At 42.2% G+C, this 13,893-nt stretch overlaps 1 protein-coding gene across 1 annotated transcript in view; it reads right to left on the reverse strand.

Annotated features, from left to right (window-relative positions):
* TXNRD3 (thioredoxin reductase 3) overlaps positions 1-13,893 on the reverse strand; it is a 708,837-nt gene that overhangs the window by 326,061 nt on the left and 368,883 nt on the right. Inside the window, exon 13 of the mRNA XM_044078410.1 lies at positions 821-977. Coding sequence (XP_043934345.1) covers positions 821-977 — 157 coding nt within the window. The remainder of the gene's footprint in view (positions 1-820; positions 978-13,893) is intronic.

The raw sequence follows: 13,893 nt of genomic DNA on the forward strand, positions 1-13,893 counted from the left end.
TAACATCAGTCCTGGAGTGACAGCAACCGACACAGAAATACTAAGCTTCTGGTATTTGGGCCGACTGAGGGCTACCCCTAACCCAAATGAAATGACTGCAACAGTGAAACACTAAGAACATCAGAGGGATATAGGATGACACCCATGTCTTAATCTGGACCTTAATGAAGGCCATCATCTTTCAATCACAATCAATATCAAACACTTCTGATAGACCTGAAAGAAAAGGTAAAATGATAGCAGAAGCAAAGGAACTTAAGAGTCCCCTTTTGGAGGGCTGGCTACTGGTACCCTCACCCTACTGGAAGACCAGTCAGGAATGAGACAACATTCAGGTCAAACTAATGCAAGCAGCATGATATCTGTACCAACACACATTTTATTTTTCTCTTTTGCGGGGGGCACACATTAAAAGTAAGTACAGAGCCTGTTCTAATGCTGCAGCAGTCCTCTTGAGAGCTAAATTACTTCCTACACAAAGGGGTTTCCCTAAAAGTCATTCAGGAAAGAAGGGCTCAGTAGTACTGTGTAACCACTAAAAGAGTTGCTTGCTGACAATTTATTTGATTTATTACTCACCAGACTTCCCTTATTTTCCCATTATTTTATCTACTTCAGCCTCTGACTTTTCAGCTCACTGTAGTGCGCTCCCTTCTCTTTGCAAAACTAGTTACAATTGCCCTTTATAGTCACACACACTACAAACGCACACATTACATATATTTTTACAATATTACATCTGCATAATAAGGAAGACAAACATCTAAAGAAAACAGGAACAGTATATGGAACACAATTTATAACAATAGGATTTCCTTACCTTTATGGAAGAGCCCCCAAAAAGTCGACGTGCTAGCAGTTTGCCTGCCTGAATGGCAATTGGAGTAAGCTCTAGTTTTCCATCCAAGATATCTCCTATTGCATAAACATGAGGAACATTCGTCTGTTCCTCATCATTAACAGGTATCTTCCCATTCCTAAGTTTGATAAATAAAATGCAACAACTTGAAAATACCCTCTTTAGCCAAATGCTCAAGTAAAACAGACACTCATAACAATACCCACCATCACAACAGCAACACCACCACCACCCACTTGTGAACCAGCTAAACTACTGGATATGGTCCCTTTTCAGGGGTAACCCAACAGCAATGTCTGGTTAAGTGGCTTACTCAAGGTCACACTGTAGGCAAATGAAGACTGAGAAAATCAAACCCTGTACTACAGTGAACAGCCTTAATCTTCTTAGTAAACATTAGTACAGTGCCCTGCACTGACAACACTGGCTGCCATATTAAACTTATCATACTTCAGCAAGTGACCATCAACTGTCTGCTCTTAGTTCATATGACAAAATTATGACTGAAATAGTATGCCTTTAACAAATTTCACAGGATCACTGGAATTACAAAGAGAAGTAATGACACTGTTTGCAGATTGCAAATGTCCATCATAGGTTCATAGGTTCATAGGTTAGTACTAAGCTAACAGCTTTTTGCGAGCCATTTTAAGCCTAGCCAATTATCCCTCAGAGACTCAAACACTTGTGTTTTTGTGGCCAAACACCTTAACCATTAGGAGCAACCCCAACCCCCCAAAGGTTGCTCCTGCCTCATGACACACACAACACACAACACATGCAGGATCAGTAAACCTCACATAACTACTTAATGACAGTAGAGCAGTATGCATTTACACAACATGCTATACACATTACTCCTGCTTTTATATGCGCAAAACAAGTTACACCTGGGATGAATTTTGGTATGCCCATCCAATCGTCAAGGTTGGTCTTGGACAATGTGAGGTATCACTTGTTTAATATAAAGCTAGTTTATACCAGAGATGGATAATGTTAAGTAATAAACCTGTCCCCTCCAAAATGCTTTTACACATTGGTAGATGTTCACACAAGATAAATTGAGGATGATTTGGCCCTCGACAGATTGGAATGCAAAGGACAGATCTCCATGAAAGATTCTATACGACAGTGAGCATCAACAGCATGTAATAGTTGCTCATGGTTTTTGTTTTTACAGCAGCAAAACTTTGGTTAAGAAATCCTGGGGCCTTTACAGCTGTACAGTGTGACTGGACAGGTGCACATCAGTGGTGGTAGTCTAATAAGGGCACAGTACTGTGGGATAACTTATTTTTACCTGGATGAGATGCTTTTCAATATCAATTGTACTTTATATTTCCTGACTACTGATGCCCCGCAATGCTCAAATAAGAGGTAGTTGTCAACCAGAAGCCAATAACCCTGACTACCATGTCTTTTTGGAGTGGAATGCCAGCTATGGTGTATGCTGGACACAAGATTTTGTCAAAACGCAATACTGCAATTTTTTCCATTTAATTTTAGTCCTTTTTCGTAACCGTTGGTTAGTGAGAATCAGTTCCCTCTGTAGTGACATCATGTCAAGAAGTCATCGGACACATGGCAACTTGCAATCAGCAGCAAACTAAGATCTGGATTTACTGTATGGCAGTTGGGGAAAGGGCAGTATATGCTAAATAAGAAGGGTCCAAGCACCAATCCTTTCTTGCTTTCTGGGATGGCACCTGCTACCTTAACTATGTTGGTTCTTTTTTTAAGCAAGTTTACTATCCAGCCTACCACAAGGTCCATCATTTAGCTCTCAGTTTATTTACAATACCAAAATGGAGGAATAATGTAAAATCCCTTTGCCAGATCCAGACAGGCTGTGTGTACTGAATGTAAACATCTAAAGTCTCTGTAAAACCTCTTGCTGGAGTTTAAGCTGAATAAATACGAGCTCCCTTTGACCCTCAGCAATTGGCTTTGTCAAAGTTTATTTTTTTAATACTACAGTTTATTAAGTCAAAAAATAATGCACGCCACGGCCGTAAAGACTGCAAATTAGTTAGACTGATAAGATGTAGTTTCTGGAGTCTGTGGTGGGGCCCACATTAGGCATGGACATCATGACAACAGTCCTATAAGTGTTAGAGACGTACTCTGTTATTAATCTTGTTAAAAAAAAATTAGGAGGGGTTTCATGAGGGCATGTTTAGAACCAAGACATCCAGATATGTTGTCATGTCCCACTGAAGCAGTATTTCTGTCTTAGGGGCACAGTTAGGACATGTTCCTGTAAGATCTTAGGTGGCATTCAGGATTCAGAGAGGAATTTCTGGAACCTCAATGACCATTTCCTGGGAAAGTTTGTGCTAAATGCATCTGTAACAACATTAGCTATGACATTTGGGCCTGAGTAAATAACGGTTTTGGATTAGTTCTGAACAACATTAGCTATGACGTTTGGGCCTGAGCAAATAATAATGGTTTTGGATTAGTTCTGAACAAAGCTGAGTGCTGTTTCTTAATGTGTCAGACGGAACTTTGGTAGTTTCAGATACAGACCTTGTTCTTTAAAACATGGAACTTTGGTAGTTTCAGATACAGACCTTGTTCTTTAAAACATGGAAGGGTGAATTTCAGTGCATTCTGACTTTCATATACAGAGACTACAGAGTGAGGCAATCACCTAAGTAGGTGTAGCTATTTGTGCTCTCAGTCATGCAATAAGCATTTACTGAAGCTAGTCACTAGGTAACAAGATGAACTGGTAATGTACTCAACTAAGATTTTATACAATGCAATATTCCTTGATGTTAGGGGAAGTGTGCACCAAAGACTGGGGGAAGCTAGGCAAGAGAAGCTGTGGCTGGTGCAGTGCAATATTATTTGGGGAGTTTGCAGATCTAGCCCTGTAGTGGGATGGCTTCTGAAGCTGTAAGAGGCCCTGATGGGTAATAATTTAATGGATAGTGGGGTGACTGTCTTGATGGAATGATTTAAAGACTAGGGGCCCAAACAACACATCAGTTCTTGGTCTGATGGGTAGCCAGTCAGCTTTAAAAAAAAAAAAAAAAAATCTTTGGGAGAGGCGGAAATGAAAAGTTATGTACATACCACAATGACAGAAACAGGTCAGTCTCCATCTGATTCAGCCTACACGTTACTGAATCCAACCAAATTTACAACACTTCAACTAGCCAGACTCCACCTCCCCTACCCACAACCCCTCAAATCCCTAGAGGATATCTCAGAGTTTGCCCCTTCTTAATCTAACACCAAGGCAAAATTCCTACATAAAGAAGGACAAAGGACTTCAAGAAAAAGGAGCAATAAAACCGCTCCCACTCAGTTATCTGAAGACAAGAGACTCGTCAAACTGGTGGGGGGTGCGGGGGTTGAACTGGACAGAGAGTCACAGATCTACAGTTATGGTAAGTACGCAACCTTCATATCGGATGTCTTCTCAGTCTGGTTTCAATCTATGAGACAGAGTCCCCAATCCACATAACACCCCTGGAAGGATCTATGGAAGATGTTCTGCAACATGGCGGAGCCAAAGACACCCTGGACCTAAACTGAATGTCCAGCTTGTAGTGAGTACAAAGGTGTGACAGCCCACTCAAATTGCTGCTACACACATCTTCTAAAGAAGCTCTACAGAAAAAAGCTGTAGAAATGGCTATGGCTCGAGTGTGGTGACCTTTAGGTCTACCACGCAAAGGTTTATCTCTCAATGTATATGCCAAGTACATAAAGTCCGACAACCATTTGGATAACGTCACTTTAGAAAATGGCCTACCCAGTCTGGACTTTGAAAAGGAAACAACTGATTGAATTTTAAGACTTTGCCCTGTCCAAGTAAAATCTCAATTGTCTATGCACACCCAAACAATGCAACAAGTATGTCTTGCCTGAAAAGAATAGGAGAAAATACAGACCGATGAATAGACTAATTCAAATTGCACTCAGTGGCCAACTTGGGAAGAAAAGGGTTTGTGTGAAGAGAAACCTTATCTTGGTGGAGCACCAAGTATGGAGGGATAGCAGACAGAGCTTCTAGCTCAGACACTCAGACTAAGATAACCACCACCAGGAACAAAGTCTTCCAAAATAACAACTTTAGACCCGACGTAGGAGGGCATGCAAGGACCTGCAGCATGAAAGGAAAATCCCACAAAGGACAGGGTCCTGAACTGGAGGGAGCAAAAGAAATGCACCTTTGAGTACGGTTTTGGAAATTTCAGGGCAGCCAAGGGAACGTTATGCCTGCCAACATAATTAGACATGGCTGGTATTGCACCTTAATTGTTGAATAACCAGAGCCCGTTTTAAACAAAGTCAGTGAGAAAATCCAAAACTACTAAGGGAGTGGATAAAGGATCAATCTCTCAAAAGTCCACCCAAACCACAAACTGCTTCCATTTCATTGAGTACATTTTCCTGGTAGGCAACTTCTGAGAAGAGGACAAAATATGTACAACACTGATAGTTTGTTACATCTGGCAGTCAAGGGAATGGGAGAAACCATGCAATTGCGGACTGAAGGTTGGGTGGATCCAGAGTAAATGGATGAGAAATAAGATCCAGAGTGAGATCCAGCACCCAAGATTGCTACAAGGGCACAGAAAGGGGAGCCACACCTGATGAGACCAGAAGAGAGCTATAAGAATTACTGTCACTCTGCAACGGCTGCCTTCTGAGGTAACAGAGGGACTGGACGATAGGCATATAGAAGACCTGGTGGCCAAGCATACAGAAGAGCATCTCTGGGCGACTGTCCCTGATGAGGAACTAAGGCACAATACCTGTTGCACTTGGTGATGGGAGGGAACGGAGTTTGCAAAAGAGTGCCCCAGTGCAAAAAAAAAAAAAATCAAAGCTGCTACCCTCTAATTTAGAAAGCATTCATGAGTAAGAATATTTCTGCTTCAACTGTCTGCTAATGTTTGGACCTCCCTGGGATGTGCATTGCATTCAGAAACTGCTGAAATGAGATCTCCCACTGGCAAACCCTCATAGCCTCTTGACAGAGGATAAGAACATTCTCGTTTGTTCAGCTACCAGACAATGGACATTTTGTCTACCTGGAATGAAATCACATTGCTGGGAAGGACATCCAGGAAGGCCTGCAATGCGAGGATGACAGCCCTCCTCTCCAGAACACTAATGTGAATATTGGCCTCTGCAGTAGATCAGGACCTTTGAACAGTTCTCCCTATGAAATGCCCCCCCCCCACCACGAGGAGTGAAGAGTCCATGTCGCTGGTGGCCGATGGATTGGGGGGGGGGGGGGCAAACAGTCTTCTGTTTGTCACCAAAGGTGACTAACCAACCACCACTGAATCTGATCACGACAAACCTTATGTCAGCCTTATGGAAAAGTCCACTGGATGAGTCACACAGGACCACTGCACTGTGACAGTCCATTGCAGAACCCTCCTGTGGTACTTCGCTAAGGGCCCAACCCTGTCAAAGCTGCCATGTAGCTCAAAAGTTTCAAAAGGGCATGCGCTGGTGGTTTTACACGAGCGAGCAAAGATACTGCCTGGGATCGAAGTCCAATTGCTCTTGAACATGGAAGCTTGGCAGTTTGGGAAACAGTATCCAAATGACAGCCTATGAATTCCAGTGTTTGAACAGGGTCTAGACTTGACTTTTAGTAACTGCCAGTTATCCCCAAATGGTTGCACAACTGGAGTAAGGTATCTCTGGCTGTGATTCAAGACACTATCATGGGGGCAGTGAGAAGCAAATCATCTAGGAATGGAAATACCTGAAATCCCTGCAGCCACAGCCATAATGCCACCACTGCCATGCACTTGGTGAACACCTGGGGCAGTGGTGAAACTGAATGGCAGCTCTCTGAATTGGTAATGATTGGCCCACAGCAGGAAGTGCATCTTCTGGGTAGTCTTTCTTAATATGACAGTAGACGGCCTTTAATTTCATCAAGCACATCCAATCATCCTTCCTTTAATTCGATTGAGCACATCCAATCATCCTTCAGAGACTGAATGGACTACATTGTGGCCATCTGGAATATGGTCTGTTTTATGAAGGGATTCAATTTGCTCAAATCCAAAATCGGCATGAGGTCCTTGTCCTTTTTTGGCACCCTAAAGAAATGTAAGCAGACCACGGATCCTAAAGAACTGTAAGCAGACCACGGATCCTAAACAAAGTCTGGTTGGACCTCTTGGGATGACTCAATTTGCCAGCAGCTTCTGAATCTACTGCTACTTGCCATCTCTGATGTGGTGGAACATTTGGCAGATGATCACGACTGAAATTATTTCTAAAAATTGAATGGTATAGCCTGTGGATAGGACTTAACACCCATGCATTCAGGGTGATGACCTCCAAAGCTTCCGAGTGAAGAGCCAAGTGACCTCAGACTGCCTCCAAATGAGGACAGCTGAAGGACACCTCAGGATCACTGGAAGGGCCCTCCAGAGAAAAAGTTTCACAAAATCCCTGGTTCTATGGACTGCTCCTGCTCAGGCAGTGGGGTCCATCATGATCTCCCCACCACCACAGGGAGAACATTCAGAAAGAGCATCCTGGGAAGACTGCTGTGATTTCCTAAAAAGACATTTGCCCCCTCTTCTGATTCCATGAGAAGGTTCTCGGAGGGGTAGCAAAATGTACTCTGGCAGCAAACAGCATCTTCTCGACTTGCTCACCCCTATTAAGAGAGTGTCTTTAATCTTCGGTCCAAATAAAGAGGAGTCATTGAATGGGGTGTTAATAAAGAATACCTTGAAACAGTCTGCAAAAACGCACAATTGCATCCAATCGTGGAGATGCATAGCAATTCTGGTGCTAGCTGCTCGGGATGGTCCATTGGCTGCTGTCTCATGGGGATGCTGGCAACCAACTGCAGAGAGGACAACTGAGCCTCCAGAGTCCTCTAAACACTGTTGCGTCTCGTCTTAATGCACTTAAAGTGAATGTCACAGGCATAGGATTGCTTCCTAAGCCAATTCAAAGCCCAAGGCACTATTCTGGTGATGGAACAAGGAACTCTCCTCCGAGATGTCCTTCTTTGTTGGGGGGGTGGTGCCACCAAGACTGCATCCACGGCTGGATCCTTGAGGCCAATCCTTGGGTGGGGTAAGAATTTTGTCGGCTTAATGGGGATCAGCTCCACATTATTGGAGACACCAGATCTAAGAGCGCATCTGCAAGGGGAACCACCCAGGGTGGAGACAGGCCCGGGTCAAAAGCCTCCAAAAATACTGACTCCTCTGGAAAAGGGGCTTCAGTTGTCCAGCCTGTGCGCTAGCAAAGCTCAATTAGTGACTTAGGAGACCCATCTCCTTCCTCAAGGTCAGTATCCTTCATTAGGGACTACTTGGAGTTCAGGTGCTGCTTCTTGCACCACCTCTTGCTGCACACTTCCTGCTCTGAAGAATCCATTGGGGAAGGGGATAGGTGCCCTAGCAAGGAAGGGAGGAATGAAGGTCAACCAGCATGGGCTGTCTCAAAGCAGGCGAAGACTGGTTGCAGGCACAGAAGAGAAGTGGGGAGGGGACACCAGTTGTAGCAGATCGACCCACCTCCTTAGAATCTCCTTTCCAGAATGTCAAAGGCAGAGGCAGAAGCCAATCACCCAGAACAGACAGTTCCAGGATCTAAAGAAACCTAAGATGTGCCAAAACCTAGGGAGCTACACCACACCTTGATAATGAGACCAAAAATATAGTTAACAGATACCCTGAGCAAGAGGGACACTGCTGAAACCAGGATACTCAAACCCGACCCAGAAATACCTGCCTTGACACGATGGCTCTGAGGTCCACACTGCTTTGACACAGAGTCAAAGAAACCAAGGTGGGAGTCTGAGCTGAACACAGTCATGTTGTTGGAGCAGACTAGGAGGGTGGAAACAGCCAGGCCCTAAGATCTCCGATCCCATAGAGCCTGAGGGAGAAAAACCATGGTGACAGAGCTGAGTTTCTGGGGAGGGATCCTGGACCTGAAGGACTAAGACCCAATTGCGTCTGTGCTTGCAAAACGATCCTCATCAACTGCTCCAGATCTGAAGCTTTGAGACTACCCACCAACCTCGATGACTGAGTGTATGAAGCTGATAGAGGCGGAGGTTTAAGTGGCGAAAGACCTACTGGTTGTTGCTGTGCCCGAGATAGACTGACCCAGGCAGGAAAGAGAAGACTGCAGTGAAACCTCCAGTGGAGTGCAGGTGGGGGAAGCTACTCAACTTAAAGGAGCCCCTTTTGCCAAGAGGAGAGTGGGAACACAGAGCCGGGGGGGCTTACTCCAAGTCAGCAAAGAAGGTAATTGGCTCAGTGGTGTCAGAGCCAATGCAAGTGCCAAGGCAACTGGGGAACCTGAAGGTCTTGGAATCTTTAGGTCCAGCAGGCCAGAAGAGGGAGACCAGGCGCAGAAATGGAGGCAGACCTCTTACAATCCCCTTTTGAAGACTTATGAGTCCTCGGCAGAGCATGGATGACTCTTAACCGAACTGTCCTTTGGAGCAGGTGGTGAAGCCCCATCTGGGTAGAAATGCTTCAAAACAATCTTTGCCCTCCTCCTGGAACCAAAACTCTCAGATATAGCAATTCCAGGTGGGCAGCCCCTAAACAATAGAGAGACATGTACAGCTTGCAATGGAAGAGTTTGTGCCCACAAGAAATGCATTTTTTTAAAACCCTTTGGATCCACAACAGCAAACATTACTGAAAACACAGGCATACAGTAGGAGACATAACACTAAACTTATACTAACCACCTACAACAGGAGAAAAAGCACTAAACCTATACTAACCACTAGTCACACTATCTAGAAGAAAAAAAAAGAAAAAACACACTATCACCATAAAACCTACTCAGAAAATATGCAAAAGTACAATCTAATTCAGGAATAGATAGTAGTAGCTACCTTTACACCACAGAAATAATGACCCTAACCTCACACTACACCAGATTACCCTAATACTAGTCTAAGGGGTAGGGGATAAACAGAATAGCAACAGCAAGAAAGGATACATCAAAAATTAAAACAGAGCCATGATAGAGTTGCTAAATGGAATGGCAGCAAACTTAACCCGAGGTCTTCTCTAGGGAGCGGGGGACTGTTAGTAGGGGAGGCACAGCTTGCAGAGTTGAAGTCTTGTTGAAGAGTTGAAGTCTTGTTGAGCTGGATCCAATAACCTGTAGGCTGAAGCCAGATGGAGAAGACATCAGATACTGCATATCTTGTTAAGTGCATCTACAAGTCAGGGAGTTTTGTTTTGAATGCAGATGCTGCAAAGTGGTGATCCATACTCCAATTGGTTAAATAAAATTCTTTGCCTATGGCTGCCCTAGCTGGGGTGTAGAGGAAGTGGAAATTTTTCCTGGCCCAAAACAGAAGGTGGCTAACTTCTGTTCTGTTTTTTTCACCCCCTTCCCATGTGGGTGTGTAAATTCACTGTTTGGTCTAAACAAATGACAATATACTTGAAAGTGATATTGGATTCTATAGGCATCCTGTTTGGTATGTTAAGTTTAGTGTTTCTGGTGGATTCTGAAAATTACAGAGTTTATTTTGGAGGAGCTTGTTGGTGATGAGCAGATTTCAAATGTCAGTGATTGGTGTAGGACCTGTAATTAATCACATTTACTACTGTAAGCTGATGTGTATATGGAAAGCAGATGGTAGCTCGTTAAACAGGGAACAGCAAAGGTGCTAGGATGAAGCCTTGTCAGAAAGCTGCATTGAAGTGGGCTTCTGCAGAAGTGGCTCTACCAATTCTAAATCAGAAATCATTAAATCAAGAGAGACTGTGTGATGAATCCCATATCAAGCATGTGAGATAACAGTAGGGAGTAGTCCACAAAATTAAATACTCTAGTGAGACCAATAAAAGTTTTGTTCATATGCCTGGCCTTTTGCTCTTTTATTACTCAATCACAAATAAGCTGGTGTCTTGTCAGGCTGCTGAACCATCAAAGCAGATGGAGCTACTTTTCAAAGGTCCTTGTACTGCTTGTCACTGCTTAGTAAGGCACTTTCTACTAAACATGGGGATTGGTTGGTGAAGTAACCATCTCTCCCTCAAAAAAATCATGTGAAGGGGAAATCAAAAAACACGTTCTTGTCCAGAGGTGTCCAGGCAAATACTCCTTGGCATCTTCTGCAGAAGAATGAATTCTATGCATACTTTCTTATTACTATATCCACAGCTGCACCCCAATCATGGTATCAATAGAATTGGTACAACCACATCTGCAGAAGCCCATTTCAATGCAGCTTTCTGACAAGGCATTTAAACATGTTTTTTTTACACATTAAAATATGTATGCTCCAAGTGCTGGCTATTTGTTCTTTTGCATTTTGGCTTTTGAGCCTGAGCACCTGCTGTCCTTGCAGAGGTTTTGATTGTGGGAGTTTCATTCGTTGCAGTCTGCTGGTGGCATTTGCTGGAGCAACAACTTCTGTAGCCAGCTTTGGCTTTATCTACATATTTGGTAAACCAAGTAACTTTTGTCTCCTGAATGGAATAGTGGGGCAACGTTTCCTTTTGGCTATTTGTCTACCAGGTTCGTTTGGGAAGGAAAGGTTAGCTGTCTCTTATGCTGTTGTGAGAGCAGAACATTTTCTCTATTTGCAATAACGCTGTTTGGGGTCTGGGGTCTGGAAGGCTTCGTTTTTTATGAAGGTTCATTTTAGGAAGGAGAGGTTTGCTGTCTCTTATGCTGCTGGGAGCAGGACATTTTCACTATTTGCGATAATACTCTTTGGGGTTTGGAAGGTTTCGTCTCCATGAAGGCAAGTGTTTAGTAGATTGGATCGACATATGATATTTATACTTGGTTACATCATTAGGGATCGAGACTGCTCGGGCTACCAGTGTTCTGCTATAAATCCCATGTTATTTTTTAATAACTGTGAAGACGTGTTAAGTTCAAACATTTTGGTGTTTTCCATATAACTAAAGCATTTTGCTTTGGAAATTCATAAACTATCTGAATGTTTGCTGACAATTATTTTCTAATATATGGAAAGTGGACATATTTTTATACATTCATTAAGTTGAGTTATACAAGGAAGTTTTTTGGTTTTCACAACAACATATGAAGAGAAAGGCCTGGCCGACTGTTTTGGGGTCACAGTTGCTGCTAGTTTGTCATGCGCAAGGGGCTCCAAGGAGTTTTTCTTAATTATTTCTCTCTGGATTAGGGAGAATTATTTTTGGGCAAGGACTATCAGTTCATGTTCTTTAACTATGGTGCTTGTTATTAATATATGCACTAATGTTCGTATGCAAATGTGAACTAGAATGGTCATTTTTTTGAAGGAATGTTTGGTGTATTTCAGCTATCGTGAAGGCCATAAGAGGTGAATACTGTTGGTTCTTTGGTTTTTGGATTCCTGATGAAGACTTAATGGAAGAGGTGAATACCGTTCTGGTTAATGTTACTTTGAAGCTCAGCAAATCCTTTTTATTTCAAGATACTACACACATTTACTGTGTTATCCTTGCCCATTAAATTAGTGTTTTTGAAATCTCTTGGGGCCCTGATTTGCATTTTCAAATCATTTCTTGTGGACAAACAGCAGCTTTGTTGGACTGTTAAAACTGTTTGGCTTTGATGTACAGTTGTTCATTTTTTTATTGAAGGACTTAAGTTAATTTTGACTGCATTTATTGTATGCTTCAAAGCTATGTGAAACCGTTTGGGTTTTTGTATTATATTTATAGTACGGCTCCTTTGTATTATATTTACAGTAAGGCTCCAAGTTTTAACTATTTGGGGCTTTAATACCAACTTTTCATCCTATTTATGGATGATAGTGTTTGCTTTCTACTGTGAATGAGCCAGTTTTTGCTTCTTAGCTACACATATTTATGCGCAATTTATAGTACTGCATGGCTGTGTGAACCAAATTGCTTTATTGCCAGCATTTTTTCATTATGGATTTAATGGCTATTCTAAAGGGTTTATCAGCAGATAAAGACATTTTTTTTTTTGGGATGGGTAACAATTAATGTAGGAGTTCAGGCTGAACGCAGTCCGGATTTAACATGCACCTTTTTCTTTGATCAGCTTACAAAACACATGAAAAACTTAGATCATCTGTGTGGCCTTTGAAGCTTTTTAAAGCTTACTTAGAAAAATAAATTACTTCTAGGGGCTTGAAAGTTTGTATTAAACCTCTAGTTGGCCAACCGGACGATTTACTATTATCTTCCTGGGCTGATATTCAACAGAAGACATCTTTACAGTTTGTTAAAACTTTGCATGAGTTTAATGAATGTAGAATACATACATATATACTTGAGGTTACTCAAATTTGTGAAAGGGCAAAATCTTTTGAAGGTTCTGCCGTATACAAACAAGGTTTTGACAAACTTAGGGAGAGTTGCTCCATTTTGAAAAAAGTTTAAAAGAAAGAAAAATCAGTAAGTTTAACAGAGATTGAGGGACTACCAATTGGGTAAGCCCTTTGAACATATGAAAAGTGGTCAGCATGTTAAAAAGGTCAGATTTGCTCAGAAACAGTCTTTGCCTGTGGGGCGAAAAAGAAAAGTCTATTTTGAAAAAGTCTATTAGTGACACTTCTGGTGAGGATTCTTCCTCTTATACCGATACAGAAGTTGATAGACAGCAGATGCCACCAGCTACTAAGAAGTCTTGTACAGTAGTACAAGACAACCTGTCACAATCATGATTCAGCCCCTTTACCTTTAACAAAAGAAGGAGGGGGGTAGGAAAGTCCAAAAATAAGCATAGATGATTCTTTGCTAGCAATGTTGAACTTCCTAAAACCCAGGTAACCTCCCTCCCCTAACAATGTTATTAATATTTTCTCAGTTGTCCTGTCTGAATCTGATTATACATTACTAAATAAAGGTCTAAATTTCATTCCAGGGTTTTTTGTTTCTGAGGATGTCTTTGTCAAAGATTTGTAAGCATTTTGCAGACTGTTCAACCTTAAATTATACTTTCAGGGTATTGAATGTGCTAATGAGAATAGTGGCTTCTAGTTTAATAAATCAACATTTGTTCCACATATGAATAAAAATGTGGAGGTATTTAAAAAATGTGTACTTAAGGAG

This window comes from Protopterus annectens, chromosome 7.part0 (genome assembly GCF_019279795.1).
Source record: "Protopterus annectens isolate FY-2018-M chromosome 7.part0, PAN1.0, whole genome shotgun sequence".
NCBI lineage: Eukaryota > Metazoa > Chordata > Ceratodontiformes > Protopteridae > Protopterus > Protopterus annectens.